The 18,097-nt window shown below is 44.6% G+C and overlaps 2 protein-coding genes across 2 annotated transcripts in view; one reads left to right on the top strand and one right to left on the bottom strand.

Moving 5' to 3' along the window:
• The window catches only part of LOC132571892 (uncharacterized), an 851,656-nt gene that overhangs the window by 444,582 nt on the left and 388,977 nt on the right, over positions 1 to 18,097 (top strand). The window lies entirely within an intron of this gene.
• Positions 8,106 to 16,774, bottom strand: LOC132570978 (zinc finger protein 436-like). The gene is made up of 4 exons (XM_060237614.1): positions 16,364 to 16,774; positions 13,205 to 13,331; positions 11,942 to 12,037; positions 8,106 to 9,817 (listed from the first exon to the last, which is right to left on the bottom strand). The coding sequence occupies exons 1-4, from the start codon at positions 16,772 to 16,774 to the stop codon at positions 8,487 to 8,489; spliced, it is 1,965 nt and encodes a 654-aa protein (XP_060093597.1). The 3' UTR covers positions 8,106 to 8,486.

Genomic DNA, 18,097 nt, shown 5'->3' with positions numbered 1-18,097 from the left:
AATGCGCAGCAGGGTTAGAGGCATTTGTAGATTCGGTTGGTAGTTCAACATATCGCCTACAAATTTCCAACAGGCTTTATTGCTTTTGCATTAAACATTTTATGAACTGGTATGCAAATACTTGGTAAGTGCTAAAAAAGAGAGAAAATGAAACCTGTATATTCTACAGTTAGAATGATACTGACTCACTGCCTCCTGACATATACAATGACATTGCTTTGCTTTATTATTAATGCACAGAAAAGTTTTTAAAGGCTGTAAATTTTAATAGGTTTAAAGTTTAAAGAAATAATGTGGCTTTTCATGGTCCAGTGAACCATCTGAGGCTGCCAGGATGCCTAGGAGACAGACACGCAGCGTCCAGTCAGCAATGGTCTGAATCCCAGTGGCTCCTTCCCCTGATCCCAGCCAGCCAGCCCGCCCGCCCACGCTAGGAAGGAGGACCTGGAGGAGGAGAGGGGACTGTAGCTGGAATCTAGGTCCAGGGAAATACTTTTTTTTTGGGGGGGTGGCATGAGGAAGAAGCCAGGGACCACCAGGAAGAGGGAATGCTGAGAACCTGTACCTGGGAGACAAGGGCCAAAGAAGCCAGTGGCCAGCCACATGCTGACAGACCTGATAGCAGATATGGAGCAGAACAAGAGTCATGACTTCTTCACCCAAAGGGTGATTAACGTGGAATTCACTGCCACAGGAGATGGTGGCAGCTACAAACATAGCCAGCTTCAAGAGGGGGTTAGATAAAAATATGGAGCAGAGGCCCATCAGTGGCTATTAGCCAGTGTGTGTGTGAAAAGGCCTAGCAGGAACTCATTTGCATATCAGACCACACACCCTTACATTACCAGTTTCACGCGGGGCTATGTTGTAGGAAAAGCCCAGCAGGAACTCATTTGCATATCAGGCCACACCCCCTCATATCACCATTGTTTCATACATGGATTTTTTTGTAGAGAAAGCCCAGCAGGAACTCATTTACATAGCAGGCCACACCCTCTGATGCCAAGCCAGGCGGAACTGCATTCTTGCGGATTCCTGCTCAAAAAAAGCGCTGTCTGTTCCACACCCAGGGTGGCAAAAGACCCTCCAGGATCCCTGGCCAAACTGGCCTGGAGAACAATTGTCAGATGACTACCTAGCCTCTGTTTAAAAACCTCAAAGCAGGAGAGTATTGTGTTCAGTTTTGGGCACCACATTTTAAGGAGGATATAGACAAGCTGGAACAGGTCCAGAGGAGGGCAACGAAGATGGTGAGGGGTCTGGAGACCAAGTCCTATGAGGAAAGGTTGAAGGAACGGGATGTTTAACCTGAAGAGGCGGCTCAGAGGTGATATGATCACCATCTTCAAGTACTTGAAGGGCTGTCATATAGAGGATGGTGTGGAATTGTTTTCTGTGGCCCCAGAAGGTAGGATCAGAACCAATGGGTTGAAATTAAATCAGAAGAGCTTCTAGCTCAACATTAGGAAGAACTTCCTGACCGTTAGAGCGATTCCTCAATGGAACAGGCTTTCTCGGGAAGTGGTGGGCTCTCCTTCCTTTGAGGTTTTTAAACAGAGGCTAGATGGCCATCTGACAGCAATGAAGATCCTGTGAATTTAGGGGGAAGTGTTTGTGAGTTTCCTGCATTGTGCAGGGGGTTGGACTAGATGACCCTGGAGGACCCTTCCCACTCTATGATTCTATGAAGGTTAACGCACCAGAACCTTGAACCTGATCCAGTACTCCATTGGAAGCCAGTTCAACTTGTGTAGCATGGGTTGAATATGTGCCATGCAGAGGGTCCCAGTAAGGACCCAGGGGGTAACGTTCTGGACCAGTTGGAGTTTCTGGGTCATCCTCAAGGGCAGCCCTACATAGAGCAAGTTACAGTAGTCTAGCTTGAAATTCATAGACATTGTTGATCACTTGCAAGAAAGCAAAGAGGTAACAAACATCCTGAGAGGAAATGGCTGCTCCTGCCCACTGCCATGGCTCTGCCCTCCTTGGCAGAGCATCCTTTGTTCAAGAATCCCCTCCCACACTCAGCTGAGTTCACTACTGGTGAACGTGTGAATTCTATCCAGCGCATTGGAAAACTATTGTGACATTGTGGCTATGATCATACACACTAAATAATGCACTTTCATTCCACTTTCAAGGCACTTCCCAACTGGATTTTACTGTGTGAACTGGCAAAATCCAGATAGAAAGTGCATTGAAAGTGGATTGAAAGTACATTATTTAGTGCGTGCAATCACAGCCTGTGAATCTTTGGTCTGCACTTAGTGACCACTCATGCCTGAGAATCATAGGGAACAGCATTTCAAAGGCACCCTGCTCCTCCTTTTAGTTGTAAGTCAACTGGGATACTGCATCTCAAAAGAAAGGGAAAAAAGCATTGGAAAAAGTGCAGAAAAGGGCAACTAAAATGATTAGGGGGATGAAGTACTTCCTCTCCCAAAGAGCAACACACGGAACTCAGTGCCGCAGTAAGCAATGGTGGCTACAAAGCTCATAGTGGAACACGTAAGGATCTGCAAGAGCCAAATAAACTCTACCTTGCACAATTCTGGTCACCGCACCTCAAAAAAGATATTATAGCATTGGGAAAAGTGCAGAAAAGGGCAACTAGAATGATTAAAGGGCTGGAACACTTTCCCTATGAAGAAGATAAGATATTGGATTTATATCCCGCCCTCCACTCCGAAGAGTCTCAGAGCGGCTCACAATCTCCTTCACCTTCCTCCCCCACAACAGACACCCTGTGAGGTGGGGGGGCTGGAGAGGGCTCTCACAGCAGCTGCCCTTTCAAGGACAGCCTCTGCCAGAGCTATGGCTGACCCAAGGCCATGCTAGCAGGTGCAAGTGGAGGAGTGGGGAATCAAACCCGGTTCTCCCAGATAAGAGTCCACACACTTAACCACTACACCAAACCAGGTTATAACACTTGGGGCTCTTTAGCTTGGAGAAATATCAACTCAGGGGTGACACAATAGAGGTTTACAAGATAGAAGGTAGAGAAAGAAGTACTTTTCTCCCTTTCTCACAATACAAGAACTCGTGGCCATTCAATGAAATTGCTGAGCAGTCGGGTTAGAACTGATAAAAAGAAGTACTTCTTCACCCAAAGGGTGATTAACATGTAGAATTCACTGCCACAGGAGGTGCTGGTGGCTACAAGCATAGACAGCTTCAAGAGAGGACTGGATAAGCATATGGAGCAGAGGTCCATCAATGGCTATTAGCCACAGCCTATTGTTGGAACTCTCAGTCTGGGGCAGTGATGCTCTGTAGTCTTGGTACTTGGGGGGGCACAGTGGGAGGGCTTCTAGCCCCACTGGTGGACTTCCTGATGGTACCTGGGTTTTTGGGTCACTGTGTGACACAGAGTGTTGGACTTGATAGGCCATTGGCCTGATCCAACATGGCTTCTCTTATGTTCTGTTCTTTTTACTTTCGTGGCCACTAGTATAATAATCATTTTCCAGGCTACAAACATAGACAGTTTCAAGAAGGGATTAGATAATCACCTGGAGCAGAGGCCCATCAGTAGCTATTAGACACAAGGTATATAGATGGAACACTGTCTGGGGCAGTGATGCTCTGTATTCTTGGTACTTGGGGGGAGCAAGAGTAGGAGGGCTTTGGAGTTCTGGCCCTATTGTTATACCTCCTGACAGCACCTAGGTTCTTGCCATTGTGTGGCACAGAGTGTTGGTCTGGATGGGCCATTGGCCTGTTCCAACATGGCTTCTCTTATGTTCTAAGGTTACTGCCTCTGAACACTGAAGGCTATTAGCTACAATGGCAATCCTTCATTAATTTATTGAATACCTTTGTAAGGTGAATTATACTATCAATACAAGGACTGCCCAGAGTGTAAGGAAGTAGGGAAAATACACCAGGACTGAATCATTTGGACAAAGAAATAACAAATCCCAGAACTTCCATTGTGGGAAAGGTTTCACCCTTGCCCCCACAAAGGAATCCATTCCATTCAGTTTCTCAAAGGGGTAACACGACTCATCCTCGTTTTATAACAAAATGAATTCCAGTGGGCTTAAAACCAATAATTTATTGTAACTCAGGGCAATTAAAGAGCTGTACAGTCACGGACTTGTTTAGCACACAAATTCCAGACACTCAGGGAAGATCTCTATGACCCTCTCTTCATCCAACAGAAGGCATGATTGTCCCTGTGTGGACTTCCAGATGCTTCATAAGGTAAGGCTTGCATGTGAAGCTCCTGCCACACTGGAAGCATTTATGCAGCCTTCCCTCAGTGCAGACTCTGTTATGCAAAGCAAAGAGTAATCATGAATGAAGCTCTTTCCACACTCCAAACGTTTATATGGATTCTCTCCTGTGTGGATTCGCTGATGGGCAATAAGGGTGGCACTCTGAGAAAAGCTCTTTCCACATTCCAAGCATGGATGTGGTTTCTCCCATGTGGAATCTCTGGTGCACCAAGAAATGTATGCCGAGCAAAGCTCTTTCTACATCCCAAACATGTATGTGTTCAGTGTAGATCTGAGCTAAAAATAAAGGTCTTTCTGCATTCCAGCCATTTATATGCTTTCTCCCTTGTGTGGATTCTCCAGTGTGCATTGAACACCAATTTATAAATAAACAGGGCAGTCAATCTTTCCTTAGTAGGGGAGAGGTAGGCTTTGTCCTGAGACCCAAAACCCTGAAAAGTAGAAGATTCACTTCCTGTCCGTTTCATTCCTGTGTGTCTTCTTTGCTGTTAACAGGGCTTTGTGGGGGGGGGGGGTTAAGGAAAAAGCCCAGCAGGAGCTCATTTACATATTAGGCCACACTGCCGAAATCAGCATTGTTTCACGTAGGGCTTTTTTGTAGAAAAAGTCCAGCAGAAACTCATTTGCATATTAGGCCACGCCCTTGACATCACCATTGTTTCACACAGGGCTTTTTTGTGGAAAAAGTCCAGCAGGAACTTGTTTGTATATTAGGCCACACCCCCTGACACCAAGCCAACCAGAACTGCGTTCCAGCTCAAAAAAAGTCCTGGTTGTTACCCGTTCCAATGGGAGCTGCTTTTGTTCTCCCTTGGGCTTTTTCTGGAGTCCACCAGCCTCTGAAATGAAGAGGAGAAAAAAAGCTAAATTAGATGCTGAAATTACAGAAAGTGTCTGCCTTTTGCCATACTGTCCCCAGTTAAGGTCTGCTTCCTAGGCCCTGCTCTTTGTGACCCTAGAGGCAGGTCGCTAGAGACGGGACGTTTTCAGTGGTGACTGCTCAGGGGTGGAATTCTAGCTGGAGCTCCTTTCCATATTAGGTCACACCCCTCTGATGTAGCCAATCCTCCAAGAGCTTAGAAGGCTCTATTTTGTAAGCTTTTGGAGGACTAGCTACATCAGGGGTATGTGGCCTAATATGCAAAGGAGCTCCTGCTGGAATTCCACCCCTGTAACAGCTCATCTCATCAAATAAAGCTTTGCTGGAACCTACCTCATTACCTTTAAAGCACCAGGGCATAACAATTGTTTTCAAGCAGGTTTTTAACTAAGAGCTTTTTATCTTGGACTTGGATGAGATATTTGGATGAGATACTTCTACAGCAGATTGCAAAATTCTCCAAGAGAAGGGGTACAGTGATCATGGGAGATCAACTCTGCTAAAAATGAAAAGTCAAATAAATTCCTGACTTGTCTTACTGACAACTTCCTTTTCCAGAAAGTGAAGAAGAAAACAAGGGGATCTGCTATCTTGGATTTGATTCTCACCAACAAGGAGAATTGACTGAAGAAGTGGAAATAGTGGGCACCCTGGGCAGTAGTGACCATGTGATTTTGGAATTTACAGTCTTAGGGAAGGGAAAAGCTATACGTAGCCAGACTTATAGGTTGGACTTCAGAAAGGCAAATTTTGATAAACTTAGAACTATGCTGGGAAAATCCCATGGTCAGAAATACTTAGGAGGAAGGGGGTTCAGGAGGGGTAGGAGTTTCTTAAAAGCGAAATACTGAAAGCGCAATCGCAGATGATTCCTGTAGAAGAAAAAATGGAAAAAGCCTAAAGAAGCTGAAGTGGCTCCATAAACAGCTCTCTAAAGACTTGAGAAATAAAAAAGACTCCTTTAGAAATTGGAAGGAGGGCCTTATAACCAAGGATGAATATAAACAAATCACCAGTGCTTGTAGAGAAAACATTAGGAAAGCTAAAGCTAAGTATGAGCTTAGGCTGTTCAAAGATGCTAAAAACAACAAAAAAGGGTTCTTTTCTTATGTTTAGAGTAAGAAAAAGAGCAAGGACATGGTAGGCCCATTGTGAGGGCAAGAAAGTGAAATTGTAACAGGTAATGAAGAGAGGGTGGAACTGCTCAATTCCTACTTTTCCTCAGTCTTCTCTTCTGAGGGAAATGGTGCTCAACATGGCAAAAACAGAACATATAAGGAGGGTATGACGTTCCAACCTAGGATCAGCATAGGGGTAGTACATAAACACCTAGTTTATTTAAATGAAACTAAGTCCTCAGGGCCAGATGAATTGCACCCAAGGGTTCTAAAAGAGCTTGCAGATGTAATTTCTGAGCCTCTGGCTATTATTTTTGAGAATTCTTGGAGAACAGGAGAGGTGCCAGAAGACTGAAGGCGGGCGAATGTTGTCCCCATCTTCAAGAAGAGGAAAAAAGATGATCTGGGTAACTACTGACCCGTCAGCTTGACATCTATACCTGGAAAAGTTTTAGAACAAATCATCAAAGTCGGTCCTGGAACATTTGAAAGAATGGATGTGATTACTAAAAGCCAGCATGATTTTCTCAAGAACAAGTCATGTCAGACTAACCTGATCTCTTTTTTTGAGAAAGTGACTACCTTGCTGGATCAGGGGAATGCTGTAGACATCATTTATCTTGATTTCAGTAAGGCTTTTGATAAAGTTCCACATACTATCCTTGTTGACAAGTTGGTAAAATGTGGTTCGGATCCTGTTACTGTTAGGTGGATCTGTAACTGGTTGACAGATTGCACCCAAAGAGTGCTTGTGAATGGTTCCTCATCCTCTTGGAGAGGAGTGACAAGTGGAGTGCCTCAAGGATTTGTCCTGGGACCTGTTTTGTTCAACATCTTTATCAATGATTTGGATGAAGGAATAGAGGGAATGCTTATTAAATTTGCAGATGATACTAAATTGGGAGGGGTTTCAAACACAGAAGATGACAGAAACAGGATACAGGATGACCTTGACAGGCTGGAAAATGGGGCTAAAATCAATAAAATGAATTTTAACGGGAATAAATGTAAAGGTCTGCATTTAGGTAGGAAAAATCCAATGCATGATTATAGGATAGGGGAGACGTCTTAGCAGTAGTATGTATGAAAAAGATCAAGGGGTCTTAGTGGATCATATGCTGAACATGAGTCAACAGTGTGATGCAGTGGCTAAAAAAGGAAATTGCAATTTTGGGCTGTATCAACAGAAGTATAGTGTCCAGATCACGTGATGTGATGGCATCGCTTTACTCTGCTCTGGTAAGACCTCACCTGGAGTATTGTATTCAGTTTTGGGCACCACATTTTAAGAAGGATATAGACAAGCTGGAATGGGTCCAGAGGAGGACGACGAAGATGGTGAGGGGTCTGCAGACCAAGTCCTATGAGGAAAGGTTGAAGGAGCTGGGCATCTTTACCCTGGAGAGGAGGCGGCTCAGAGGTGATATGATCACCATCTTCAAGTATTTGAAGGGTTGTCATATAGAGGATGGTGTGGAATTGTTTTCTGTGGCCCCGGAAGGTAAGACCAGAACCAATGGGTTGAAATTAAATCAAGAGTTTCTGGCTCAACATTAGAAAGAACTTCCTGTTAGAGTGGTTCCTCAGTGGAACAGGCTTCCTCGGGAGGTGGTGGGCTCTCCTTCCTTGGAGGTTTTTAAACAGAGGCTAGATGGCCATCTGACAGCAATGAAGATCCTGTGAATTTAGGGGGAGGTATTTGTGAGTTTCCTGCATTGTGCAGGGGGTTGGACTAGATGACCCTAGAGGTCCCTTCCATCTCTATGATTCTATGATCTTTTTCAGCTCTTCTGTTTCCTGTTTCTCTACGGAGAACACTTGTCTGGATAATTTTGATTTAAAAATTACATACTTTTTTAACTTTACTTTTTTTACATACTTAACTAATGCGATAATTTATATGGTGCTGCAGATCTTAATGTATTGCTTTTATTTGTGAGTGGCTTGAGTAAGCTTTTGGAAAGGAATTTGGGGGAAAAAAATCCTTGAAGTACTGCAAGACCGTAGGCGAAGTATAGTAAGAACATAAGAGCCCTGCTGAACATGCCTCAACTAATACCAGTTCAACAGCTGTACAATCTGGGCCTCATTTACCACAAAAACTCCAGATGTTGATGTCTGGTAAGTTTGGTGTTGAAGTTGAAGTTCTTGCAAAGTTGGAAATATTTGTACGGTTTCTCTCCTGTGTGAATATTTTGATGTGAAACGGGACTTAGCATGTACATGGTTTCTTCCCTGAGCAAATTCTTAGGTATACTTTAAAATAGGCCTTTCGAGTGAAGGTTTTTCCACATTCCAAGCATTTATGTGGTTTCTCTTGCTTGTCCCTCTGTGGATTCGTTGATGAGTGGCTAGGCTGTCACTTCGGGGAAAGCTCTTTCCGCATTCCAGGCATTTGTATGGTTTCTCTCCAGTGTGGATACGTTGATGGACAGCACACTGTGAACTCTGAGCAAAGCTTTTACCACACTCTAAACATTTATATGGTTTCTCCCCTGTGTGGATTCGTCGATGGGATTTAAGCTGTGAATTCTGAGCAAAGCCCTTTCCACACTCCCAGCATTCATATGGTTTCTCTCCAGTGTGGATTCGCCAATGAGCTTTAAGCTCTGAACTCCGAGCAAAGCTCTTTCCACACTCCAAGCATCTATACGGTTTCTCCCCAGTGTGGATTCGCCGATGAGCATTAAGGTCTGAACTCTGAGCAAAGCTCTTTGCACAATCCAAGCATTTATAAGGTTTCTCCCCAGTATGGATTCGTCGATGGGCAGTGAGGTATGAACTCTCAGCAAAGCTCTTTGCGCAATCCAAGCATTTATATGGTTTTTCCTCGGTGTGGATATGCTGATGTTTAATAAGATGTGAACTTGAAGCAAAGCCCTTTCCACACTCCAAGCATTTATATGGTTTCTCCTCAGTGTGGATACATTGATGGGCCATAAAGTTTGAACTCCGAGCAAAGCCCTTTCCACGCTCCAAGCATTCATATGGTTTTTCCTCGGTATGGTTATGCTGATATTCAATAAGATGTGAACTCTGAGCAAAGCTCTTTTCACACTCCAAGTATTCATATGGTTTTTCCTCGGTGTGGATATATTGATGGGCCATAAAATTTGAGCTCTGAGCAAAGGTCTTTCCGTACTCCAAGCATTTATATGGTTTCTCCTCAGTGTGAATACATTGACAGGCCATAAAGTTTGAACTCTGAACAAAGTTATTTCCACAATCAAAACATTTATATGGTTTCTCTTCAGTGTGGATTTGCTGATGAGCATCAAGTGGGTGATTCTGAGCAAAGCTCTTTCCACATTTCAGGCATTTATCTGTCTCCTCTGTGTGGATTTGTGGGTGGTCCGGAAGGTCTCCCATCCAAGCAAAGCTCCTTCCAGACTCCAAGGCTTGATCAGGTTTCTCCCCTGCGTTAATTCTGAGGGGTGTATCCAACACCTCAGACTCAGCACCCTGAGCACAGTATTCATTCCTCCTCTTCCAGTTTCTTCCAGCATTTATTTTCTGTTGTTTTCCATCAAGCAGGTAATGTGGTTCTCCTTCAGACTTGCTCTGGGGAACAGCAGTCTCTGGAATAAAGAGAAAAGACAAGTAAAATCTTGAAGCAGCAGCAGAATCAAATAAAAAAGGCCATTAACTGCTCTTTATAATGACAGAAGTCACCTGAAGGGGGGGCAGGGACAAATCCTGCCCTCTATTAATCAGCTCTTGAGAGCCAGTTTGATGTAGTGGTTAAGTGTGCGGACTCTTATCTGGGAGAACCGGGTTTGATTCCCCACTCCTCCACTTATAGCTGCTGAAATGGCCTTGGGTCAGCCATAGCCCTCACAGGAGTTGTCCTTGAAAGGTCAGCTTCTGGGAGAGCCCTCTCAGCCCCACCCACCTCACAGGGTGTCTGTTGTGGGGGAGGAAGATATAGGAGATTGTAAGCCGCTCTGAGTCTCTGATTCAGAGAGAAGGGCGAGGTATAAATCTGCAGTCTTCTTCTTTCTTGGAGGGTAGTTCCATCAGGGACATGGTACACAAGTTCAGTCTCCTTGTTTAGAGGTTGTATGTCTCTGAAGAGGAATGGTTTTGATATGCTCCTCTTCTTGTGAATGTTCCAGGGACTCTTAAGTGGCCAGTGTGGGAAATGAGAGGTTGGACTAGATGACCTCTGCCAAATCTCTTCCCTTCAAATATAGAGCTGAACTGCATTCACTGCACAGCAATTTTGAAACTTCTTCACCCACAGGGTGATTAACACGTGGAATTCACTGCCACAGGAGGTGGCGGCGGCTACAAGCATTGCCAGCTTCAAGAGGGGATTGGATAAACATATGAAGCAGAGGTCCATCAGTGGCTATTAGCCACAGGGAATGGATGAAACTCTCTGTCTGGGGCAAGAGATGCTCTGTATTCTTGGTGCTTGGGAAGGTTAACAGTGTGAGGACTTCTAGTGTCCTGGTCCCACTGATGGCACCTGATTTTTTTGGCCACTGTGTTTACAGAGTGTTGGACTGGATGGGCCATTGGCCTGATCCAACATGGTTTCTCTTATGTTCTTAACAGAGCTTTACACCTGAACTATGAGACCCAATCTGACTTCCAAACTTATAAAGAACACCATATTCTTCCCTCTCCAGGTTCGTTTGGCCTCCCAAGCCCTTCATTCTGTGGCCCTTTTATAGGGCTGAGGCTGGTGAAGAGTGGGCATTTTCAGTGGTGGCCCCTCATATGAGACATGTTCCTGCTTCAGAGGCTGCATGGAGTTTAACTTCCTGTATTTTTATAACCAGGCCAATAGCATGCTTTCCAATCAGGCATTCTCTTAGACAGTTATTTTTTCAGCTCTGTTATGCTATTCTTCTAACCTGAGGGCTGGTCTTGGGAGATTTTTGAGGGAACACAATGGCAGTTTTATGCTCTTCCTGTGTCCCTAGTTTTTAAAAATGATCATTTAGGTAGTAGTTATGATTTTATGCTATTGCTTTGATTTTTGAGCCAACTTGAGCAGGTCCATGGAGAGAAGAAGAAGATATTGGATTTATATCCTGCCCTCCACTCCGAAGAGTCTCAGAGCGGCTCACAATCTTCTTTCCCTTCCTCCCCCACAACAGACACCCTGTGAGGTGGGTGGGGCTGAGAGGGCTCTCACAGCAGCTGCCCTTTCAAGGACAACCTCTGCCAGAGCTATGGCTGACCCAAGGCCATGCTTAGCAGGTGCAAGTGGAAGAGTGGGGAATCAAACCCAGTTCTCCCAGAAAACAGTCCGCACACTTAACCACTACACCAAACTGGCTCTACACTACACCACTACACCAAAGAGACAGAACAGACATAAATCAAATATATATTAAAGCCCAGAACTGTATAAATATTTCCCACCAAGCTGAGGTAAACAAAAAGCCCATATTTCCCCCCTGGTTTAACTCACATTTGAGATAGCTTTCCTTGCCATTCTGGGGGGGGCGTGCCTCTTGAAGAAGAAGACTGCAGATTTATACCCTGCCCTTCTCTCTGAATCAGAGTCTCAGAGCAGCTTACAATCTCCTATATCTTCTCCCCCCACAACAGACACCTTGTGAGGTGGGCGGGGCTGAGAGGGCTCTCAAAGCAGCTGCCCTTTCAAGAGAAATCCTTCCTTTCTCCAGCTGGTAAAATTTAGCCCAAGAGGAGTCACACCCATTCCCATCACACAAGTAAGCAGATACCTGCTGATTTTTCTGTTTCTTCTGCTTCTTGGATGGATGGATGTCTTGCTTCTTTCATGAGGGAAATGGAATCAGGCTTGTGAACCAGAAGTTCTCCTTAGGGGGAAAGGAAAAGACCAATGACTTACAAACATTCCAGCTTTAAGAAATATTCAGATTTCTAAAACCACATTTTGGTTTTCTGAACCACAACTGCTCATAATGGCAAAAAAGAAAAATCATTTTTTTCCTCAACTCAGGGCTACTGGTGGGATCCAAAAGGATCTGTCTGCTGATCCTGTTAGTGACCCAAGTGGAAGTTCAGCACAACAAGGGATCGCCAAACTTGCTTAACATAAGAGCCACGGAATAAATGTCAGAGAGCCGCAAGACAGGAAGAAAGTCCGCTTGTGGAGGGCGCGGCATATAAATCTAAAGTCAATAAAAATAAATTAAAGATCCTATCGCTTGCCATTGTGTGCAGCCACTCCACTCTCCTCCTGAGAGTCTCCATTGAAAGACCCCCATGCCAGAGTCCTTCTTGGTAGCCCCTTGCCAGAGTCCTTATCGGTAGATTTCAAGTCACAGCTGATTTCTGGAGACCCTGGAGGCTTGTCAATCAAGGGACAGATAGAGGTGTTTTGCCATAGCTGGCCTCTGCTTAGCAACCCTGGGCTTCCTAGGAGGTCTCCCTATCCAAGTATTGACCAGGACAGACCCTGCTTCACTTCTTTTTTTTTTAGTTGCTGTGAGAACTTTTATTAGTAATGTTTCATAATAAGTAATAAATATACAACAGGAGCCTCCTGCATACTTATTTAGTGCACTGGCATAAATCTGTGCATGATTCACACTCAGAAAACTGTCAAGTGTTCACCTTTATCATTTCTCTGTCTCTAAAGCATCTTTAATAAGTCTTTGAGTCTCAGAAAAATCTTTGTCTACCTTTCCCATACTGGTTATTCTAGCATCCTGCCTGTCCCACGAATGTATCTTTACATACAGATTTCATTTTTAAAAGACCCACATTTAGTTCTGTAGTAATCCACATATGGCTGTAGAGCCATAGGCTGTTAGGTGTTGCACATACAGATGTCTTCCAGATGGGGCTCTTTTCACCCAGTGTTGCATCCTTTTGCACTCATGAGACATATCCAGCAAGGTCCTCCTTTTTTTTTTTTGTTCTTCCTGTTTCACTTCTGATAGTGGAAGAGATCAGACCAAACCCAGGTCATCCTACTTTTGTTTTCAGGATCTGTCAATGAAGGCACATGACAGCCTTACCCAGAGAGGCCACATTCTGACGATTGTCCTCCATGACCTCCTGGTGAAGCCTCCTTTGGTCTGGTTCCAGCAGAGCCCACTCCTCCTCGGAGAAATGAACAGACACCTCTTCAAAGGTCACCAGACCCTGAAAAGAGAAACAAACAAACTGCTCTATCTTGATAAATAATGTAAAAAAAAAAGTCATAAGAACATAAGAGAAGCCATGTTGGATCAGGCCAACGGCCCATCCCAACACTCCGTAATACAATGGCCAAAAACCCAAGTGCCATCAGGATGTCCACCAGTGGGGCCAGGACACTAGAAGCCCTCTCACTGTGCCCCCTCCCCAAGCACCAAGAACACAGAGCACCACTTGCCCCAGACAGAGAGTTCCATCAATATCCTGTGGCTAATAGCCACTGATGGACCTCTGCTCCATATGCTTATCCAATCCCCTTTTGAAGTTGTCTATGCTTGTAGCCGCTGCCAGCTTCTGTGGCAGTGAATTCCATGTGTTAATCACCCTTTGGGTGAAGAAGTACTTCCTTTTATTAGTTCTAATTGATAAAACTGTCCCCTTCTAAGAGCAATCCAAAAGATGAATTATAAAATGCTGACATTCAGAACTGAAACTTCCATTCTGATGTTGTTTCCAGTGATCAGCACAGATAACAGCCAAGGGAAAGAGACAGAAGGGGATTCTCTCTGACCAAGGGAGGGTGAGGAGGAGCATGATCCAGAGTTCCACACTAACCTGATAATGCTTCCCGGAAGTTGCTTTCTCTCTGCCACAAAGAGATGGCAAAGGATGTACGGCACTACCTGGAAGGATAAGAAGGTGAATGGAAGGCATTCTGTACTTTCCAGCAGGGGTGGAATTCTAGCAGGAGCTCCTTTGCATATTAGGCCACACACCCCTGATGCAGTCAATCCTCCAAGACCTTACAAGGCTCTTTTTGTAAGCTCTTGGAGGATTGGCTACATCAAGGGGGTGTGACCTAATATGCAAAGGAGCTCCTGTTAGAATTCCACCCCTGCTTTCCAAGTACATTTTAGTTCCTTGGAGGGGGAAATAAGATTCTCCTTGTCCTGGCTCATAACTAGAACTTTCCTTGCGTCATTTTTTTTAAATTGCTTCCACACTTCTGACCAATTCAAACATGATACTGTTATCATATACAAAACTGTGGTCTGTTTGTCCAGTGGCACAGAATTAAGAAGGAAGAAATCTGAAACGCAAGGAACAGGAAGTTCTAAGCTCACTGATAGAACCGCAGTCCTCATATCCCTGCATCTCGTTAGAGCTAGGCAACACAGTGCGAGATACCACTGACACATCCCCTTTATTATAGTTGCATGCCTCCTCGTGGATTTTTCCTCTGTTCTACAATATGAGCCCAACCATATTGTTCCAGTTTATCAGGAATGTGTGTTGTTAAATGCAAATATCCTTATCCAATGAAGCGACTTTATCCTGAATCAGACCATCCATTCAGCAAAGTCAGCAATCTCTACTCAGACTGGCAGTGACTCTCCAGGATTTCAGGCTGAAATCTTTCCCATCACTTTCTACCTGCTACTTTCAACTGGAGATGCCAAGGATTGAATCTGAAACCTTCTATAGGCAAAGCAGAGGCTCTTCCACTAAGCCAGAGTCCCTCCAATATAATAACTAGTATGGTTATCCTATTCTACAATCCACTGGTTGCCTAACAAGTCAGGGGATTTTTTGTAGCAGGAACTTCTTTGCATATTAGGCCACACACCCGTGATGTAGCCAATCCTCCCAGAGCTTACAGTAGGCCCTGTAGTAAGACCCCTGTAGCTCTTGGGAGGATTGGCTACATCAGGGGTGTGTGGCCTAATATGCAAAGGAGTTCCAGCTACAAAAAAAGCCCTGCCTGATGTTATCATCTCATCTGATTACTGATTGTATAAGTTTTCTTTTTTACTATACATATATTCTGCCTTGACTCCCAGTTAGAAAGGCTGGGTATAAATGAAAATATTGTTACTACTATTAAGAATATGTAATTCTTATTGAGAATAATCATCATAGAATATATTCATAGCAAATGACGATCCCAGCAACATCATACTTCCAGACACGGGTCTTTATGGGATGATCCAAGACCATTTTTTGACATAACTTTTCCTACCTTGTCACTTAATACCTAGTCAGAAAGAACACAGTTTTTAAAGAACCCGACTGCTGCCTTCCACCCAGGGGTGGAATTCTAGCAGCAGCTCCTTTGCATATTAGGCCGCACCCCCCTGATGCAGCCAATCCTCCAAGAGCTTACAAGGCTCTTTTTTGTAAGCCCTTGGAGGATTGGCTACATCAAGGGTGTGTGGCCTAATATGCAAAGGAGCTCCTGCTAGAATTCTACCTCTGCTTCCACCAACATCCTTTTGAGATCTGCCAACTCTGGACACTCCCTGTCCTGTTGAAAAGTGGGTAGTAAAAAGCTCTTGACTTACAAGCATCAGAAATTACTATGGCATAAGAGGTCCTGAAAACTTATGATTGTGCATCTCTTTCTATTGGCCCAAAACACTAGTTTCCCAATTTCTGACATTAATCACCATCATTTGAATTGGAGACAGCTTTGTCTTCAGCTTCCTTTGTCCAATAACCTTGCAGAAGTTGCAGTGATTTTAAATTGATCTAAAGTTTTTACTTCCCCAGACTGAATTCCTAAACTGAGAATTTGAAGTGGAGCATCATCCATGGGGCATCAAGGCAGCCCACCTACCATCAGGAGTGGAAATGAAACTCTTTTCAATCTTACCCAGAAAAGCTGCTCCATGGTAACATTCTTGCATGATCGTCTTCTGTGCCTGAAAAATAAGTAGAAATCCCAGAAAAGTCAGGGGTGGAATTCTAGCAGGAGCTCCTTTGCATATTAGGCCACACACTCCTAATGTAGCCAATCCTCCAAGAGCTTACAAGGCTCTTTTTTGTAAGCCCTTGGAGGATTGGCTACAACAGGGGTGTGTGGCCTAATATGCAAAGGAGCTCCTGCTAGAATTCCACCCCTGAGAAAAGTGATGAGAAAAGGTAGAAGAAACAGACTGGGGGGAGGGAGAGAGACGGTCTAAAAAAATGGGTAATTTGTGTGGATTTTGAAAATATTGTTCATATGCTGTCCCTTTGCCCCCATGAATCCCTCTCACCTGCTGGTCCTGATTCTTGGGCTCTGCCTCGCTGAGAAGGAAACCTTCTGCCAGGGCCACTGCCTGAGAACTGGTCTCCGGCCCGCATTCCCTCACCCAGCTCTGCATCTCTGAGGGCAGGACAGCCAGGAACTGCTCCAGGATCACCAGGTCCAGCATCTCTTTCTTGCTGTGCCTCTCTGGCTTCAGCCACCGGCAGCAAAGATAGTGGAGTCGGCTGCAAATCTCTCGGGGCCCCTGGGCCTCCTGGTAGCGGAACCCCCTGAATTGCTGGCGCTGCACATCTGGAGACATGTTGTCTCTCTGGTTCTTCTGCAGGGTTCCTTTCCACAGCTCCCTTCTGATCCCATCCTTGATGGCATTGAGGACTTTCCCTGATTCAGGGACAGGTGAGTCTGGCACTCCCCTCATCCTCTCTTCCCCTCTGAACAGACTTCACCTGGACCACCGGATTGCCTTCCTCCTCTGCCAGAATCTTCTGTAAAAGCAAATACCAGATCTGTGAGCTCCTGCAAATCCAAGACTGTTTTTCTGATTACGTGTTTGTGTGTGTGTATATACATATGACATACATACATACAGGCAATCAACAAACAAAGGAGACCTGGTGTGATTATATGGCTATAGAATGAAAGAACAGCTCCAGGGTGACAAAAAGCTGGGTGAGTGGGCGTCAACGTGGCAGATGAGGTTCAATGTAGCCAAGTGCAAAGTAATGCACATTGGGGCCAAAAATCCCAGCTGCAAATTATAAGTTGATGGGGTGTGAACTGGCAGAGACTGACCAAGAGAGAGATCTTGGGGTCGTGGTAGATAACTCACTGAAAATGTCAAGACAGTGTGCGATTGCAATAAAAAAGGCCAAAGCCATGCTAGGTATTATTACGAAGGGAATTGAAAACAAATCAGCCAGTATCATAATGCCCCTGTATAAATCGATGGTGCGGTCCTATTTGGAATACTGTGTGCAGTTCTGGTCACCGCACCTCAAAAAGGATATTATAGCATTGGAAAAAGTGCAGAAAAGGGCAACTAGAATGATTACAGGTTTGGAACACTGTCCCTGTGAAGAAAGGTTAAAACGCTTGGAGCTCTTTAGCTTGGAGAAACGTTGACTGTGTGGTGACATGATAGAGGTTTACAAGATTATGCATGGGATGGAGAAGGTAGAGAAAGAAGTACTTTTCTCCCTTTCTGACAATACAAGAACTCGTGGGCATTCAATGAAATTGCTGAGCAGTCAGGTTAGAACGGATAAAAGGAGGTACTTCTTCACCCAAAGGGTAATTAACATGTGGAATTCACTGCCACAGGAGGTGGTGGCGGCTACAAGCATAGCCAGCTTCAAGAGGGGGTTAGATAAAAATATGGAGCAGAGGTCCATCAGTGGAACATAGCTTCTCTTATGTTTTTATGTTCTTTAAAGACTAGAGAACTTAAGAACGCTGTAAGGTATTTGGCATCTGTAATTTTCGGCCCTGGCCCCAACCTGGTGGAATCAGCTCCCCTAGGAGATTTGGGCCCTACCAGAACTTCTACCATTCTGGAGGGCCTGCAAAGCGAAGCTGTTCTGCCAGGCTTTTGGCTGAGGCAGGCGGGTGTCCTCACACCATCTAATTGGCCTCCCTGCGCTCACTGCATCCTATGTCTCAATTTGTGAATGATGTTTATATCATTGATGCCGCCTTTTCTCATTTTTACTTAATGGTTTTAACTGTTTCATTCTTAACTGTT

This window comes from Heteronotia binoei, chromosome 5 (genome assembly GCF_032191835.1).
Source record: "Heteronotia binoei isolate CCM8104 ecotype False Entrance Well chromosome 5, APGP_CSIRO_Hbin_v1, whole genome shotgun sequence".
In the NCBI taxonomy this organism is placed as follows: Eukaryota; Metazoa; Chordata; class Lepidosauria; order Squamata; family Gekkonidae; genus Heteronotia; species Heteronotia binoei.
The sequence above is the reverse complement of the archived record's forward strand: the minus strand, read 5'-3'. Positions and strand labels throughout refer to the sequence as shown.